Raw genomic sequence first — 20189 nt, 5'->3', positions numbered from 1 at the left:
GAAGTGGACAGACAGGAAGTACTGAACTATAGACCAGTATCACTAACATCCACTCCATGAAAAATACTGGAAAAGTTAATCTGTAAAAAAGTTGAAAGAGTAAATCTTGTAACGAAGGAACCACACTACTTCAGGTAAAATTATGCTTAACAAACTTTAATTCTGTGACAGGGCCACCAAAATAAGGTAAGAAATAAGGATGGGTCAACTGCCTGTAAGCCTTTCACATAGTTTCTCACTAAAAAGATACACAGGAATGGGGGAGTGAACTGGGTAAGGAATTACTTAATGGACAGGAAACAAAGCATCACAGTTGGGGAGGGGGGATATGTTAGAGACGGCCCAGGGAAATCCCACTTTCCACTCCTCTCCAGCCTAAGACAATCTAATTTATGTAACGAATTCACCAGAGTGAGCGAGCGAGCTTGTACATGTCTCTGGTTATAGGTGATGTGAAGTTAATGAGAGCAAAAACTGAGAACTGTAATGTGCTACAAGAAGACTGATAAACTTAATATTAGGCAACTACAAGAAACAATGTGTAAAAAAAATACTTTAGTACATATAATAAAAACAGTAACACCAGATGCTCAGGTGAACAGGATACTGTTCACTTTTTTTTACGCACAGGATACTTTTTTTCCGCATAGGAAAAAAAAAGATGCTGTTGAAAGCATGTAGCAAGTTGGAAAATATAAGACCCACCTTTAAAAATCCAAAAAAGGAGGCTGAAGTCCATATTCACAATGCAACCATTAATAGAGAATGCAGTACTAGCATGGAAGCTGCAACCTGTGAAGTATATAATAGGAAACATGAGAATGTACAAAGTTTTGCAACTTTGCTAAGTAATGGATAACTAATTATCCATTTGCCATTAAAATCCACCTGATCTCTGGATAGGACAGTAAACGTGTTTCATGTTTCTGCCTTAGTCCGAGGGCCTCACCCTTAACTCTTCAGCTGTGCTATAATATTCTCAAGACCCCTCTACAAAGGACAATTATTTTATGAGTCTCCTTTGGAAATGATAGGTTACAATGTAAAATACAAAAACAAAAATTATCCTGATGATAGCATGGATTCTTTTAAAAATCAGATTGGTTATGAGTAAACATTCTGTAGTCTGGACTGAATTTTTTCTCATGCCTCTGTAACACCAGTAAAACTTGGAAGGGACATTTGAACAGACACCTGCTGTACTGGTACAGAATGTCATCAAGCCCTAACTATCATGATCCAAGAGGACATTCAATAACCTAGTCTTGGGGAGCATTAAGTGATGTCGTATTTAGACAAGTAAAGTGATCTTATTTTGGGAAAGTTAATACAAAATTGGGTGTTTACAAGAAAAAACTGGCAGATGCAGAGTTTAAAATAGATAATAAAACAAAGAGGATACACTATTTAGAAATTTGGTGGTCAGTGGAATTTAAATTTATATGTTTGTATTAATTCAACAGCAGCTTTAAAGTTCAGTACTGGACAAGTAACTGATAAATATCAAGAAATATTTGTTTGTAAAATCTGTCCATCAGAGAAAACTATTTTGATCGTATAAATATAAATTAAATGATGAACACACCTTCCATTTATTTATTAACCCTTAGTGTAATTATCATCATACGTTGATTCACTGAGTAATGCGGTTATCATATGTTGATTTAAATTATTATTGTCGATGGTTTACACACATGTTAATATGGATATTAATAGCTCTACGTGAATGCAATGGAGTTTACCTTGACAAATGAAAAAACCTGCTCTCGATTCATGATTGCCTTTTCTAAGAAAATTAAGACAAAGTTTTAGGGAATGAAATTTCTCCAAAGCAGAGCAAAAATTAGAAACAAAAGGTTAAAGAGCTGCATAGAATGAGAAGAGAAGGAATTGGCATGTGGTATCCATGTATGCAACAATGATCACAAAAAACTGATCCAAGTATGTGGAAAACTACATTGAAAAATTAGAGAATGCTAAACACGTTTTCAGCCTTCCTCAGAGCAAGATGAGTGAGAAGGGAAGGTGGTTGGATCAGCCACCCAGGTAGCAAACCACCCCCCCCCCCCCCCACCCCAAAGGGAGACAGGTCTCCTGACTGCCAGACAGTGAGCATAAAGGTTTATCTCATAGGGGAAAAACAATTAGATTAAATAAAAGTGAAGTGAGCTATTGATAAATTAAAAAATTATTTCTTCCTCTCATTTTTTATCAAAATAGTGGATGAAGTGGTTCATCCACTACTGGTTCAGCATTCTCTAATTTTTCAAATGTGGTTTCTCTGAATACTTTGAAGGGATAGGCATCTAGTGAGGAGATAAATGCATCATGACCATCAATGTTACCTATTCTGTCTTCCCTTCAACTTTAGGTCCGTGATTTTCTTAGCGAGGATCTTGTCAATGGTGTTAGACCCAAGGAAAAATCCATGGAGTGTGCAATTCGCAGGCCTAATGACATGGACTCCAGGCAAGACAGATCTTTGTCTAGCTATGATGTCTGGGTTTGAGAAGACTACTCACACTTGAAGGGGTTTAGGAAGAAACCCGGGTTTACTACATGCTCTGTTATTTTTCTGAAGTATTCCAAGAGGGGGGCTAGCTATAGTGCCATCATCCAAAAACCAGATACTGTACTGAATTCGCTAGACAAGCTTTCGGTGATTTCTTTTAAGACTAAGCAAAAAAGAAGAGCTAGAGGATCATCTTGCTGGACACCTTCACTTGATCTGATTTAGTGTTTGCCAAAGAGCAATTCTGATTCATCACTGTAGCAAGATAGAATTTATGGGTGGAGAGGCCAGAAATGAAAATGTACAGCACAGAGCACCGGACCTCTTCTGACCATGTTAAAAGCATTTTTAAAGTCCAGTTTGATCAGAGCCTTTTGATCAAATATACTGATGTATGCTCGTGCTGCATGAGTGGCCGCCTCACAACCTTGGGGAGTCTCAAATCCAAGCTGGATTAGTTTCAGCATTTCAGGCGCTTGCTGGCTGACAGCCTCAGCAACCAGCGTCAAAGTGTGTTGCCAACAGCAACACATACCAATGTTTTTTCAATTGCTTAAATTACCAAAAAAAGTTTTTTTTTTTACTTTAAAAAAAAATTCAACATAGGCAGGCATGGTTATATAGTATTTCAATAACTGCATGCCGAGGGTTAATATTTACAAAAGTCATTCAGTACCATTTTGCAAGGCAATGGGCATTGGCTTAACTGGCAATGTACTAAAGAGCCAGAGCTCAACCCTCACAAGCACAACTAGGTGAGTACATTAAATAATAATCTAAAATGGGATTTTTAATTTCTTACAAAGATTGATATAGAATGAAACACTTCATATAAGAGATCTATGGAGATGTCATTAAAGACAATATACAGTAACATTAACACTACACAAATATATATATATATTGCTCTATAACAGAAAATTATTGGCAAATTTTGAATTTAAGAACAAACTACAAAATACCCAGTAATTTATCACTGTATTCCTCATCTTCACATTTAAATGCAGTTGACATGTGCATACATCTATAGAGCAAGCATTTATTATAGACTGTCAATACTTTCACCTTCTAAAGACTTTACAGAAATATGGTTTTCTGTATTTGTCCTCATGTCATTAGGAAAATAAATTAAATGTACAGCACTTGTACAAAAATATTTCTATACTTCAGTGGTGGAAAGTATATATAAAGGAATATATAATTCATCAAGATCTTTTGAATAATAAGAGAAGTTCTATAATGTGATCAATAATGTGATGGTAAAACAAAATAACTGATTGACAAAAATGAACAAAATAAAATAAAAGAACAGAGGGCAGTTTACTTTTATTTCAGTTATATTAACTGGGGCTAACTTGTCACTTTGTCATACATGAATCTATCTTTTATCCTTATCTTAATTATAAATTAAGTAAGTGGCTAGCTTTAGCCATATTTATTCATATATACACTAAAATGTTTAACCTTAACATTATGGCTCATAATATTTATACATTAAAGTTTAGAAACATCCCCTTGTTGTGACTTTTGTTGGTCTAGAGGCTGTTCATTATCAACCAGGCTGTCCCTATTGTCATCATCACTGTTGTTGTTGGCCTCCAGTTGCTGTCGCCACATATTGCTGTACATTCCATCTAATCCTATAAGCTCATCATGCCTGAAAAAAATATTTAGAAACAATTGGAATTCTGACAAAGCATTTCAATTAGCAACCTATTATGCCAGTTGAATACTAGTAGTAATTAGATTCTGAAAAATCTCTCTTGTTGGCCTATATGAAGAAATATGAATACAGTACATTGCAAATTTGTAGTTATTATATAATATGATTGTAACACATTCCAAACTGCACCAAATTTAATTATTTTTGCAATACTGTATATAAAACCAGCGTTGAATGTAATGAAACGTCATTTTCTGGATAAGACCTGGAGGCTCCCCGGAGCTATCCTGGCTGATATGTTAACGTCAGACTTTGCCATCAGTCATGTGTATGGAGTTCTTTGGGCCTACTGGGGACCACGGCCAGAACCTTTTGGTGAAAATATTGCTACCAAAAGCCGAACAAGTGGCTAGAACTCCCCAAACAAAAATGAGCAAACTGGTATGATGACAAGATCACACACTAGAAGGTGAAGGGACGACGACGTTTCGGTCCGTCCTGGATCATTCTCAAGTCAATTGTGATTAATCGACTTGAGAATGGTCCAGGATGGACCGAAACGTCATTGTCCCTTCACCTTTTAGTGTGTGGTCTGGTTATCATAATTTAGCCCCGTTATTGTGACTCATCGCCTGCAAACTGGTATGACGTCACCCGTTGCTGCGCCACTGTCTGTGCAGCTCCCCCCTCCCCAGGAGGAAGAAGGGGGAGCCCCAGACCTACCGTGCCGGCGATCCACACTGCAGTTCTGAGGCTGCATGTCAAAACACGCGAAAAACCGCCGACCATAGGGAGGGAGGGATGCTGGGGCGCCTCCGGGTCTCACCCAGAAAATGGCATTTCATTACATTCAATGCTGGTTTTCTGGGGGAAGCCCCTACGGCTCCCCGGAACTAACTACCCACAGAGGAAAAAAGAGGGACTTACCCGGGAGGCGGTTGCTGCTCACTCCTTGAATTCAAGATACTGGCTGCATCCGCCAACCCAAAGCGACACAGGCCCGACTGGCCCCAGGGACGTTAACAAGGCAACGAGCAGCCAAGACGCTATTCGATCACCAAAATCCCCGCACCTGAATGTCAGCCCAAGACATATTGCCAAAGACGGCGGCAAGAGCCACGAACTTGCGAACGTCATAGGCACAGGGAAACACCGCAGGCTAGCTAGCCTTAATAACCATGCGGATGACCTTGGAGATCCGCACCCGCGAACAGGAAAGAAGGGAAACCAGATCAACCCAAAGCGCATCCAAGGACACAGAAGCCGTGGCGCGCAAATAATGGCGGAGAGCCGCAACCGGACACAAAACATGATGCACCCCCAGCCTAACCAACTAAGCATCAACAACCCAGGGACCCCTCCGGAAAGCAGCAGTCTCATTCTTCGCCAGAAAAGAAGGAGAAGGCTGCAGACGAACAAACCGATCACCCTGACCGAAAGAGCAGAAACCCCTGTTCCGGAGGAGAGCATGAAGCTCACCAACCCGACCCACAGAGGCTAATACCAACAGGAAAAAGAGCCCCCGAAAAACAATCTGGAACCGAAGGGGCCACAACAAACTGAGGAGAAGAAAGAAAAGAGAGCGTTCTGTCCAAAGACTAGGACGGCTCAGGCGGCGCATGAGCAGGCCGGAGGGGAAACAATGCTTGAGACAGCTTGCGAAACAGCGCAGATGTAACATCAATACCGAAAGCAAGCTGAAACGGCTCTGCCAGTGCCGCACGATATGAGGTGACAGTGTTATTCACAAGGAGACGGTCCAGGAACAGCCAAGAGAGAAAGGATAACACCATCCTAACCGAAAGCGAAGTACAATGATGAAGACATAAGAAGAACCGGAAGGACCACCAGGAAACTTCATACTGCCGCTGAGATGAAGCCCACAGGTGGGACACTAACAAAGAAGCCACCTGATCACCATAGAGATGATGATAAACTCGAGTCAAAAATACCATACACAAAAACTCGAAGAGAAGATCAAACCAGCCACGTGACGTTCCGGTTCGATCTGCTGGAAGAGGCAAAGCCGCAGGAAAACCTCCGGCTTCAGACACCGAGCAAGCAGCACCTGAAACCACGGCTGGGCCGGCCACCATGGGGCCAAGAGGACAACTCTCCCCTGGTAAGTCTTCAAGCGAGTCAGGGAACGGAGCAACAGCAGAACCGGGTGGAAAGAGGTAAAGGAACCCCCCACCTCGACCAGTCCTGCCGGAAGGCATCGACCCCAACGGCCTCGCAGTCGGGGAAGGGCGCCACATACTGGGGAAGGAGCCACGACCAAGCCGATGCAAAGAGGTCCACTTCGGCACGTCCGAACGTCTGGCAAAGCCAACAGAAGGATTTTTTTTTTTTTTTTTTTTTGCAGGGATATTCCTGCGCGGGCCCTAAGCCTCTGGCTGGCCCACTAAGTGTTGCTTGTTTCTGTTTTACTTGGGCGGAGTATGAGTATTTATGACTTGTATGGTCGCTTCAGTAAGATTTTGCCATATGTGTTTAACAACTTCTTCTGCTCTGTTGAATCTAAGTTGAAATCTTAATGGGTTTGTAACTGTGCACTGTGTTAGATAATGTTCCAGTGGTCTGTCGGAGTCGGCGTCGACCGTCCATTCCGTGGAGAGGGGAACGAAATGAGACAGGCCGTCAGCCAAGACGTTGGACACTTCCCGCACATGAACTGCCAGGAGAGCCAAACCCCGACAATTCAGTAGATGAGTCACCCAAAGCAACCAGCGCCAAAAAGCCAAGGACCGCATTGAACCCCCCCCTGTTCAGACAAGGAACCACTGGGAAGCAGTCCAAATGGAGCCGGATGGGCGACCCGAAGCCTCCGAAGAGCAAACCACACCGCCGCGAATTCCCACACAGTGCTGTGAGCTCAACGGAAAGACGGACCCCACTGTCCCCGGCCGGCTTGGTGAGCACTGGTCACAAAGCCCCAGCCAAGAGACGACGCGCCTGTGAACACATCGAGCGAGGGCTCGGGTAGGTGCCAAGGCACTGAACTCCGAAAAACATGAAGAGGAAGCCGGCGACGCAGCAACCGACACAAGGCTCCTGGGGTCTGAACCTAGCGATCGCGAGAGAGGCGGAAGTGACGTCCCCGAAGGAACCAGAACAGCCGACGAAGCCAAACTCGACCCGGCGGGTAAACCAGCATCGCGAAGTTCAGGCTCCCGCACAGACCCTCGCCGGGTGACCCGGGAGCCCCCCAGAAACAGGCGCATGCGGGACCGCAGCTGAAGGAGACTCCGGAGGAAAAGATAAGGAAGCGGTCCGAGAGTCCCACACAAGGCCCAGCCATGTCCGAACTTGGAAGGAGAACCAGGTGGGACTTCCTCCAGTTCACCAAGAACCAAAACCCGGCGAGCTGAGAAAGAACCAAATCTCTGGCCAACAGACAAGAGGATCGGCTGGGAGCCCAAACCAGCCAGTCGTCAAGGTAGGCCAGAACTCGAACACCTAACAAAAGCAGGCGGGACAGCACGACCCGAGTAAGGCGTGTGAAAACGCGAGGCACCAGATTCAATCCGAAGGGAAGACAACGAAAGCTGTAACCTTGACGCCCCACAACAAAACCGAGCCAGTCCCTGAACCCTGGATGAATCAGGACATGCCAATAAGCGTCCCAGAGATCCAGGGACACCATCCAAGCGCTCAGCTCCAACAGGAGCCGAACCTGGGACAGCATAGTCATCCGAAAGGGGGGGGCAATGAACTCAGGGGTTTAGACGGGACAAGTTAAGAATGAACCGCAGGTCTGCGCAGTCCCGTTTCGGGACCAGAAACAGATGGGAAACCCATCTGAGGGACATTGTCGCTTCGACCACGCCCCAAGCAAACCCACTCCAAGACGAGCTGACAGAGCGCAGGGGAAGCGGCCTGCCCCGCAAGCCCCGAACCCCCTGAAGGGGGAAGGGCTACCCAATACCAACGGGTTACGTCATACAAGTTTGCTCGTTTTTGTTTGGGGAGTTCTATCCACTTGTTTGGCTTTTGGTAGCAATATTTTCACCAGAATAGGGGTTTGTTTTAGGATGTTTATCTTTCTGGGTGCCTGTCCCGGTCGATGGCAGACATAGAATGCTTTCAACCACACGGAGGCTTCTATAGGCCATTGCTCCCCTTGCCTCTCTGAGGGGGCCAGGTTCTGTCCGTGGTCCCCGGTAGGCCCAAAGAACTCCATACACATAACTGATGCCAAAGTCTAACATTAGCATATCAGCCTGGATAGCTCCGGGGAGACATAGGAGCTCCCCCCAGAAAAACTCATATAAATGAAATTAGTGCAAAACTTCAATTAGTATAACTTACAAGAGAGACTATCTGGAGCAGTCCCTGGCATTAGGGAAAGTGTAGTGAAAGTCTGGCCAAGTTATACTTATTACTACTTATGATAATACTAAAAACCTTCCCTAACCCTGATTGTCAAAATGTTTACCAAAATGGCCATTAGGGGACTACATGGCTCAATAACAGGGACATTCCTTGCACCACCTTATGTAAACCTTGAAATTAAAAAAATACATGAAAATATCTTCAGATGCTAAATGATCACCAATGATTTGGACAAAAGTAAAGTTCCAGCAAAGCTTTGAGAAATCCCTATCATGAATACTTAAGTACTGTATCAATATTATTCACTCAACCCATCCTCCTAAAACGATAGTACTTATAGCAACTCTTGGTCAAATGTACCAATATGTACTGTTCACCCAAAAAAGTTCACATTTTGTACTACTGTATTACTTTTATAGCTTATAAAAAACTAAAACCAAATTTAAACATTCCTAGGCCTAGCATAGCATATATATGTACTATATTAGATCTAATAGCATGTATTAGGCCAAGGATTGCTTAGGCAGGTTAGGTTCTTTAGTTACATTCCAATTTCATTGAATGCCATTTGAGCTAATTCAGTAATACAAATTGTTAATTTTGGGGGGTCCTATTGTACATATTGGTACACTTAACCAAATAGTTGTTATAAGTACTATCCATTTATGAGGATGGGTTGTATTAATTGCATATTGAAAGTAGTATACACCAATATTTACAAACTATTGGTACCAATAACTGTACCCCTTGTTGTCTCTAATGACATCTCCATAGATCTCTTATATGAAGTGTTTCATTCTAAATCATTAACAGCAAGGAACTTAGCATAATATTATTTATATCTTAGTAGTACAGTACTTACTTAGTATTCTTTTCCTACCAATTATCTTTGGATACATTCAGACTGCAGCACGACTTGGCCACTGCTGTCCTACCCTTTGAATTTGTACAATTTCCCCTTTCCTTGTACTGATGTTAATTTTATTTGGACCAAATTCTTTTCTTCAAATTTTTCACTTGCCCAATTAGCTAACACATTATATTTTGTTCTATACCTTTTTTCAGCATGTTCTTTTAGTAAAATGTTAAAACAATTTAGATTCAAATAAGTTTGTTAATAATTTCTGTTAAAATTTCCACAATACTTTATGCAACTGAATTTAATAATTCCCATTTTCCCTACCCTGAATAGCATACAATTACTACAGAACAGTATATTTACACCTTGACGTTCTCACTGCACTGTTATTGTAAGCATTTAGACATTTCAAAACAAAGACGAACATTAATAATATACTGACCTTCCCCTTTCTATAATCATTCCATCTTTGAGTACGAGAATTGTGTCAGCATGAATAATGGTAGACAGACGGTGAGCCACCACCACCACAGTACGGTCTGTACATACCCTCTGGAGTGCACTCTAAAGTGAAAAATTTTTAAATTAATAATATTCAGATCAGGAAAAGTTTTAAAATTGTATTGTAAACTAAAGGTATGAAAACTTTATAAATTTGAGAAATATGTAAATTGTAAAGCTACATCTTGGTCAAATTCATTCTTTCCTTCATTTAATGAATGCATGGCAACATTCACTGTACTCTTACTCAAATGAACAGATTTGTACCATGCCTTTGCATTACAATCAGAATACTGTACTGTAATTTCTAAAACTTTCTATTGAATACCAAAAGTTATACTTTTATTATTATAAATGATAGTGCCTGCTTTTGCACACAGGTTTTGATATCGGTATCACTTGAAAATGTATGCTTTTAAATATTTTGTTACTTTTGTGTTTTATTTTTCAGCAACAAAATCCAGTACAGTGAATGGATGGACTTATGGAAGATTTCAGTTCCTTTTCAATGCAAAAAGATATAACAATCACACTTTTAGTATAGATTCATTACATTACGTCTGACTTTCCATTGCACCAATTTCCACTAAATGAATTATGCAATGTACCATGAAATTTGAAATAGATTAAGAAAAATGATTGTATTTAGTTAGACTACAAGAAATGCAACATGTGCTTCTTCCTTATACAATCAACTCTTAGTTTTATGTGAGGAAATTTAACTTAGACCACTTCCACAGGAGGTAAAATTTGATAATATTAATGGCATCATGTAGACAATGTTCAATATAATACATGTATACAAGGCACAACTGCCTTAAATATTATACAAATTTGTTTATAAAAAAAATGAATACAAAATCAAAACATATATCAGTAATGCAATATGTATCTTCCAAAATATTTCTACTCTTGTACTGATAATGCATTGTGTCATTAGTTTTCAATTTGTAAACTTTTGTGCATGTTGTATATGACTTCTCGGCCAATTTCTTCTAGGGCTGGAAGTCCATCCAGATGGTTATTTTCGTAATAACTTATTCAGTGGCTTGGCACAGTTCTGTTCCATAAGGTTCTTGGTTCCAGTCCTGTTCTGTTTTATCCATAGTCCTGCTATGCTATTGGTCTGTAGAAGTGGGTTTTTTCCAGGTTCCTGGAATTTTATGTCTTCTTTCTTCCTGGTTTCACCCACTTTCAATATTTTATTAAACTGTAATTATAACTTAAACAAGTGCATAAGGCATTTGCTCAGCTCACCTTGAGATTATTATGAGTTATTCTGATTAACAATACCAAGAGGAATAATTTATGTGGCACTTTTCAAATTTTAACTATATCCTTTGTTAACAATATGTATACTGTAGTATAATTATTCATTGTACATGAACACCTACATAGACAATAAAGGGGACACATTATAATACACTAAGACCACTGCAAATTATTACTGTAAGTACTTTGTCTTCTAAGCAGAATTCACTGACAAGACCAAATATGAGAATGACAAATATAAGAATTATATGCAGTATAAACAATATTTTCAAAACTTCCTCAAGAGATTCTTTGCTTCAAATTAGGCATCAAGTTTACATATAAAGATCCTGTCATCTCTTTGGCAGTTAAATATTTCAAAACATATTAGGAATTAGCTTAATATAGGAAGAGATAATAAAGTAATAGAAAAAGTAACTGGTAAATAACTTTTTATCTTTTAATCACTAATGTAATTCACTAATATACCTGAATGTTTCTTTCAGTCTGAGTGTCCAGAGCGCTGGTAGCTTCATCCAGCAAGATGAAGCTTGGATTCTTCAGCAAAGTACGAGCAATTGCAACACGCTGCTTCTCTCCTCCACTCAGTTTCAGACCTCTCTCACCCACCTGTAATATTGTTTTGTTAATGACATACTATTTTAATAACAAATACCTGGCTAAATACAGTTCACTGTCCAAAACCTAGACCTCCATATAATGAATCATTTTCAACAATGGAATGTATGTGTCCACTGAATCTCTCTTTCAATTTGGATTTATTGAAGAAAAAAATACAAATTCATGATGTTGCAATTTAATGTTACAGATATTTAAGTACAATACAGTAATTATCAGCAGACTGTATTTTTCAAATTTTTGCTATTCTGTACTGATAATGGTTATGAGGGGGTGTATCTCCTTAATTATTAACTGAAAAAGATACCCAAGGTATTTCATAGAAAATTTTGACCCAAGGAAAATGTTTTGGGTGTGTGAAAGTCAATGGGCTCATTTAGTTCATTAGACCTGTAATGGCAGGTCATCTAGTTCATTTAGAACCAGGTGACCTGTTTCTTGATAATTCATATCAAAATGATTCATATCATTATGCTGGTTATCTTCATGTCCCTCGAGTACTTTTCTTGCATTCACTAACCTTTGTATCATACTGATCAGGGAAAGTGATGATCTTGTCATGAATGTCTGCATTACTGGCTGCATCTTTAACTTCGCTCTCACTTGCTGTTACTCTTCCATAGTGTATGTTATAGCTGAGAACAAATAACTACCTTATTGTAAATGTAATTATATTTTTTAGCATATTAAAAAAAAGAAATCCATTCTGTATCACAAAATATCAAGAAGAAAGTCCTACCATAACCAAACTAGCTTCAGTATTTAGCCCCATGTCTAATTACCCTATGAGTAAAAGTATGGAGAACTGGGAGTAAAAATACTGCTGATGGTTATTTAACCCTTTAGTGCTAAGGTTAATACGCATCTCTGTATTAGAAATAATGTTTCAGTGCAGAGACAACAATACACTTCCATTCCCTTATTTCTTGCTGACATTTCTCCTGACATATTCTTATATTTTATCTCATTTATTTTATTAATATACATCTTTCTTTCTCCACAAAACAACTGTATACTTACAAAATAGTATCATTAAAAAGTACAGTATCCTGAGGAACAACTCCTATGGCTTGTCGCAGAGACACTTGTGTGTAATCCTTAATATTTACATCATCGACCAAGATACTGCCTTCAGGGACATCATAAAAACGAAACAGCAGACGCATAATTGTACTCTTGCCACTGCCAGTGGGGCCAACCTGAAGTTTTATGCAATAATTTATTAATTAAACTCTACATAGAGGAATAATTAAACTTTTCACGTTACAGAAAAATTAGACTTTGATTAAATATAAAAATTACTTTCTAAGCAGGACCCTTAAATGCAATCAAAGGCAAGAATCAACTTATGCCAAAAGGAAGAGATCATGACAGCTATGGTAGAGACAAATTCTGCATCAGCACAAAAAAGGATCTTCCCAAATATTCATGTCAGGTCACTGAATTAAGCACATGTTGTTCCTACTGATCTGGAGGCTCAATGCTTAATATATTTGTACTGGGGGTTCAATTTATTGGGTGATGCAGGTTTGAGGCAGCCTCCACTCTTTCTAATGAGGAAGCATTAGCCATTCTGGTTCTCTCAGCTTGCAAGTTCCTCATTCTAGACTATGGGCATTACTCATTCCTCTACTTCTGAGTGCCCCTGTTTACAGGGAGATAAATTTAACTCTGAAGCTCCACTTAATTAATACAGTACCTGATGCATTTATACCTCCAGACATTCCAATACTGTCATACTTGCTCTTGAAGCTGTGAGTGGTAGCTGCTTCCACCACCTCTGACTCAAGCTCATTTCACTTGTTTACCACTGCATATTAGTAATGTCTTATATTTTGCCGGCTTTGTGTTTCCAATTTCCACCTTAGCATCCTAACTGTATTGTCCTTCTCCGGGGAAAAATATTTTCTCTATCCACTTTGTCTATTTCCCTCAGTGCTACTTTTCCACCCATATCTCTTATTCTTTTCTGATTATCTGATAGCTCCTTGGAAAGACTACATCCTTCAATGATTTCTGTAATTGTAATGATGTGCAGCAGCATCTCCTGTACCCTCACCTTAAGTTCCTTTTACTTATTTGTAACTAACAACAGAAGGAGTCGGCGGTAACCGTCCATTCCGTGGAGAGGGGAACGAAACAAGACAGGCCGTCGGCCAAGACGTAGGACACGCCCCGCACATGAACTGCCAGGAGAGCCAAACTCCGAGAACTCAGCAAACGAGTCACCTGAAGTGACCAGCCGCAAAGAGCCAAGAACCGCATCGAACCCCCGCGGTTCAGACAATGAACCACCGAGGAGCAGTCCGAATGGAGCAGAATTATTGCTCCTCGCGCAACACGAACCCTCTAAAGCGAATGTCACACCACCGCGAACTCTTGCACCGTGCTGTGAGCCCGACGAAAGGACAGACCCCCACCGACTCTGGCCAGCCTGGTGAGCACTGGTCACAAAACTCCAGCTGAGAGACGAGGCATCCGTGAACACATCGAGCAAGGGCTCGGGGAGTCATCAGGGCATAGAACGCCAAAAAATAACCTCAGAGGAAGCCGGCGGTGCAGCAATCGACGCAAGGCTCCTGGGATCCGAACACAGCGATCACGAGAGAGGCGGAAGGGGTGCCCCTGAAGAACCAGAACATCCGCCGAAGTCAGATCCGATTCGACGGGTACACTAACACGGCCAAGATCAGACTCCTGCACCGCCGCTCAAACAACCGTGTGACCTGGGTGCCCTCCAAAAACAGTCATAAGCAGGACCGCAGCCACAACAATGCTGCCAGAGGGAGAGAGAAGGAAGCGGTCCAAGAGTCCCACACAAGACCCAGCCCAGTTCGAACCTGAGTGGGAACCAATTGGGACTTCCAGTACACCAAGAACACGAACCCGGCGAGCTGGTAAGGAACCAAATACATGACGAGCAAACACGCGGATTGGCCGGGAGCCCAAACCAGTCAATTGTCGAGGTAAGCCAGAATCAACCACGCACCACAACCTGGTAAAGGCGTGTGGACACGCGAGGTGCCAAATCCAACTGGAATGAAGGCAAAGAAAACGGTGTCACTCCATGATAAAACCGAGCCAGTCCCCTGAACACCGGATGAATCGGGACATGCTAATATTTGTCCTGGGGGTCCAGACACACCATCCAGGGGCCAAAAGCAGCCAGACCCGAGACAGAGTGGTCATCTGAAAGGAGGAGTAAAAGACCCGTGGGATAATACAGGACAAGTCCAGTATGAATTGCAGATCTGCCCAGTCCCGGTTCGGAACTGAAGACAGGCAGGAAACCCACTCCAGGATAACCTGACAGAGCGCAGAGAAGGAGGCTCACCCTGCAAGCCCCAATTCCCCCAAAGAAAAAGGAAAGAAGTAACGCCACTGCAGGCCAGAGGAAAAGGACCCGAATTGTCCACAAATCATGGGACCAGGCGAGAACAAACAGCACAAGCCTCCCCCCCATCGCCACACCAACAGAGCGAACTGTGAAAGGGCCGACAACCCCTACGAGAGCCCGACTGAAAATTAGAGCGATCAATGAGCCAACGACTCCACAGGAGGGCCAGTTCTGGATCTGGCACTACTGGCATACGACGACCGAAGGAACCCTGAGATTTGACACGACCCTTCTGGGCAGGACCTCCACGACCCCCCTCGAGAACTTACAAGTATGACATAGGCCGTCAACTAGACGAAGCCGCCTGCAGAAAATACACCACCACAGACTCTACAAACAGCAACAGACAAAAGGGATGAAAAATGAAGAGCCAGGGCCCAAAACAATTCCAAAAATTAGGATGAGCACCACCTGTCAGCACGCGAGACGAGAAGCGAAGAACAGACACCGCCTCCCTCAGAAACGGTGTGTACAACTTCAACAAGGCAGCCGGCGCCTGAGCTGCCAAAGCAAGCACACCGGACACTGGCCTGGAACCCAGCTCCTCCACACCCACCACGAGCCAGTCCGAAGACAGCACTCGCAAGGAAAAGAAGCGCAAGACCGAAGCCAAGTGCCCACGAGCGCCCAAATTCTCGGCCACCAGGGATGCAGAAAAGGAGAGAACCTGCATGTGAAGCCGCACCTGGCTGACATCATAAAGAAGGACGGGGGCCGAACAACCACGCATTGAACTGCTCCAACTCGCCCCCCAGGAAACCTGAACGACTGTAGTCATCTCTTGCCATTCAAGTGAGCAGTTCGACAGGATGAATGCCAAGCCCCCAAAGCCCCCAACGAAAGAAAAAGCAGTCTGCCAGCCAGGAAGACTCCAGCACCTTGCAACGCACCCATTAAGGAAAAAGAGGAGCCAAACTCAAAAGAAGCAGGCTTCATTATCAAGGAGTAATCCGGGTCTCACAGGAGGTAAGCCACAAAGGCCTCCCACACCTTCCTCAGTGGGATGCGGGAAGTCAAAAACCTCCAGAAGGAGGGAACCGAAGAACCCAAGGGAACTTGGAACCGAACCCAGGGAGGAGTCGAACTCGTAACAAACTCGTACAGGGAGGGGATAGGAAAACCCCTCCCCCTGTAAAACAAGCCCCATGCCGAGGGTACCAAACACCCAAGCAGGGACAAGTGGGGCCAAGGCCCCCCTAAGACAACTCCCCAGCCCCAGAATCCTCCACATCAGGACCCGAGGCCAAAACGTCCTCCAAATCCTCTGCCTCTTGAGAAAGCAGAGTCCACCAGAAAAGCAGGAATGAAGGGGGGCCCGCTGGCGTGGCCCAAAAGCTCCGGCAGGAGGATCAGGCTCGAATGCCTCCGCTGCCGATCCGGAAGGGGCAATCCCCGACGCTGCCCAAGTCTCACTACCAGTATAATTCAGCGGGGCAGCTGCGGGGCATCCAGAAAGGCAACCAACCTCGCATGTTGCTGCAACTTAAACCTCGCATGTTGCTGCAACTTAAACCTCGCAGGCAATGCTAAAGCTGCCTGCACCTGAATATCAGTCTCAGTGGACTGGGTGAATGGAGTACAAGCAAAGAACACCACTCGCAGGACTCCAGGTCATAGGTGTCACTGACCCTGACAGGCAGCAAGGCAGAGGCAGACAGTGAGTGTCACCCTGAGACAAGGGGAACAGAGCAACCTTCAAACTTGCACAAGGTGAGGTGGGACTCAGAGGCCTCCTACATTGGACCACTGAGCCCCAAAGGGGGTTTCCAGGGCCCTTAGGCTGACTGCTAAGGGAAGCCCAGGCGAGGTACTGCTAACTGATTATTCCAGAGCTACCAATCAAACAACTAAAAGCTGAACCCCTGCGATGTGTGCAAGCATGGGGACCTAGTGGAGGGCCACCAAAATCATACAAGTGGTCCTACCGCCACACCAGGCAGATCCCTGCCAGGCAAAACAAAAGAAAAACCCCGCAAAAGCACAACATCTCCAGGTGAACAGAACCGGTCGCTATGCGTATATCAGACAGCTGCACAGTACCTCATGCCCCGGCCAGCGGCAAAACAACCTCCTACTTAAGGGCAAACAAGAGTAAGAACTTCCCCAGCTGAATCCCTAAGGGTGGGCAATCACCGAGCAGCGACAGAACCACACGGAGGTAGCTGCTCCTGAACGGCTCATGGAAGATAACCCTGAGGCCGCAAAGGCAGTACTTACCAGGCACCTAGGGAAGGTAGCCCTAGGTGCATGCAGCCCCAGTACTCTTGTGTTACTTCCAGATCACATGCCACCAAAACAAAGCAACAACACCGCACTGCAGCACTGTGCAAAGAGTGGAGCCAGAGCAATCAACCGTCACCAACACAACAGCCTCTTGAACTGAGGAGAGTTACCGGCGTGGGGGTTTGGGACCCCCCCCCCCCCATTCTCATCCTGGGGAGGGGAGGGTTGTGCAGACGGATGTGCGGCAGTTGTGGTGACATTATGTTTGTTTCCTTGTTTTAATTGGGGAGTTCTCTTTGCTAGTTCGGCTTTCAGTTCGCAATTTTTGACCAGCAGTAGTTTGTTTTGAGATTCCTACCTTTTTGGGTGCCTGACCTGGAAGATGGCAGACAAAGACTGCTTCCAATTACACGTGGGTGTCTTCAGGCCATTGCTCCTCATGCCTCTCTTGAGGGGGCCAGGTTCTAGCTCTGGTCCCCGGTATACTTAGAACTCCTTCGATTGACTTTTGCCATAGTCTAATATACACACATCAGCCCGGTATAGCTCTGGGGAGCCGAAGGGGCTCTCTACAGAAAAAATATATGCACTCAAAATAACCATAAGTGACAAGATGACCAAGCCTTGTAACAATAAAATAATAACTAAAACTACTAGCCTTTTTATCTATATTAGAAAAATAGTTTTTGAAGCTCAAGGTGTATACACAATATTGACTGAAATGAAATAACAGAACTTACCACAGCTACAGTCTTTCCTGGTTCTACAACAAAGGACACATTCTTTAGGATTGGTCTCTCAGGAGAATAGTGGAATGACACATTTTTAAATTCAATTCGTCCTTGAGGCACCATCAATTCCTGGGCATTCCTCTGGGAAAGATAATCTGAAGTTAGAAAACTGCTTATAATCTTGGCCTCACTTTCATTAACAGTATAATTTGCTTACTATTTTATTCTTGCTTACATTTCTAATTTGCATAAATATGAATGAACAATAAACTTTGATAATTTTTCAATAATATGCACATATTTTAATTTGTGTCAAGAAGTATTTAATAGAGTACTGTACAGTACTTAATATATAAATTTATTAAACAAAATATAGTTAAACTACATAAGGTGTTGACAATGATGTAAGGACACATCAAGTCCAGAAAAGACTATTGAAGGTGATATTTTATATGAAGTGATGTACTGTATTTGATAAAGTCATTACAAGTGAAATGTCATCTACAACAAAGATTCCCAACTTTGTGTTTACCTACAGTGCTGTATGAGCTCGCTAATCAGAAGCCCACTGATCCGAATATTTGAATTATCTGGCAAAAATCGCAGTTGGATACAAATGTGTTTCTCATTAAAGAACTGAAGCCAGTTGCATGGCCTTCCCCGGCCAGCTCCCTCCCCCCCCCCCTCCACCATAAGGGTGGAGGTGGAGCTAACTAGCAAGGGGCTTGTTTCACTAAGTTTTGGTTGTTTTGTTTCTTCTTGGGGTAGTTCTTTTGACATTTTGGGGGTTTCAGTCTCGTCTTTATACCAGGCAGTGGTTTGTTATTATTCGCCTGTCTTTCTGGGTGCCTTTCCTGGTGATAGCAAAGATGATAACCTTAAATGTAAAGTGATCAGAGGCTGTCACTCCCTTCGCATCTATGAGGGGGGGGGGCAGGTTCTGGCCCCCTGAAGCTATCAGCACTTAATTAGTGCTTTTGGGAGTCATTGGGCCTCCCCACAGAAATTACAATTTAAAAAGATGGATATATATAACAATATATATAATGGAAAGTACTGTAGTCAAAATTAAAGCACTGAGTGTAGACAAAATACTGCCTTCTGAGTAGAGTACTCAGTTGTTTCCTAAGACAGTATCCCACTCTCCCTGTGCATTGGCAACTTAAGCCTGGACCATTTCAGCCATATGTCTGTGGCTTCTGTGCAGGTATTTATAAACTAATCTGTGGATTTATCTGTATTTATATTTTTTATACCATAATTGCTGTTTCTTTAACCATTTTTTCTTGTATTTGTCTTTGCTCTTTATATCAATGCTATCAATGGGCCTCTAATCATTAATGTTATCATTGTATTTTTCAATGCTCTCAACATTGTCATTTTGGTTCTCAAGTCAATTGTTGCACTCAAGGTACTGGATCCTGCAGTTTTATTTGTGAAAGAATTTATTTTATCTCATTTTATATTCAGCCCATAGAGGAAAAAAATTTATGAAAAGGCCAGTAAATGTCCTTCATGCATATCTCAGCAATTTGATATGGATTTTCCACATTGATTCTTACCAGGGAAGACTTGAATAGTAAATGAAAAGAACTTTCTGTTGATTTCTGAGGCAGGATGTAGAGGCAGATCGGGATGGGAATTCAAGAGGCACGTGTGGTGCTGCCACCTGGCAGTGGCTAGCAGTTAGCAGGAGCCTTCTCTTGACTGCCACTTATGATGCCAAGAAAAGATTAAAAAAGACTTTGATTTTTTATAAATGTACTGTTACTGGCCATTCTTCCCTAGATTGAGTGTGTTCCAATGACTCCTTAACACCAATATGACCCTGCAGGAACAGCTTGAAAAGTTCCCTGTGGTGCCAGTGCCAGTATGTTGTTTTACCTGACTGTGCATGATGCTGTCATTATAGTGGATATCATTAATGTGTCATATTATCTTAGAGGAGTGTTTCTCAACCAGAATTCTGCAGAACCCCAAGGTAACAAGAGACAGTGATAAATTGGTTAATTCTAATCATATGCAAATGTATTTGAGTCATTTTTTGTATAATTTTTCCCTTTAACCAGTTTCAAGAG

General features: G+C 42.5%; 1 protein-coding gene across 1 annotated transcript in view; it reads right to left on the bottom strand.

Moving 5' to 3' along the window:
• Positions 1–3289: 3289 nt before the first annotated feature.
• The window catches only part of Hmt-1 (ABC transporter ATP-binding protein/permease Hmt-1), a 71107-nt gene continuing 54207 nt past the window's right edge, over positions 3290–20189 (bottom strand). Inside the window, exons 12-17 of the mRNA XM_045744197.2 lie at positions 18121–18252; positions 12781–12959; positions 12281–12395; positions 11611–11751; positions 9812–9933; positions 3290–4169 (exon numbers count right to left, since the gene is read on the bottom strand). Of these exons, the coding sequence (XP_045600153.2) occupies positions 4007–4169; positions 9812–9933; positions 11611–11751; positions 12281–12395; positions 12781–12959; positions 18121–18252 (852 nt within the window). The 3' untranslated portion in view covers positions 3290–4006. The remainder of the gene's footprint in view (positions 4170–9811; positions 9934–11610; positions 11752–12280; positions 12396–12780; positions 12960–18120; positions 18253–20189) is intronic.

The sequence above is a fragment of the Procambarus clarkii genome, chromosome 32 (assembly GCF_040958095.1).
Source record: "Procambarus clarkii isolate CNS0578487 chromosome 32, FALCON_Pclarkii_2.0, whole genome shotgun sequence".
NCBI lineage: Eukaryota > Metazoa > Arthropoda > Malacostraca > Decapoda > Cambaridae > Procambarus > Procambarus clarkii.
Note: the sequence above shows the minus strand (reverse complement) of the source record. Positions and strands in the feature narration are given on the sequence as shown.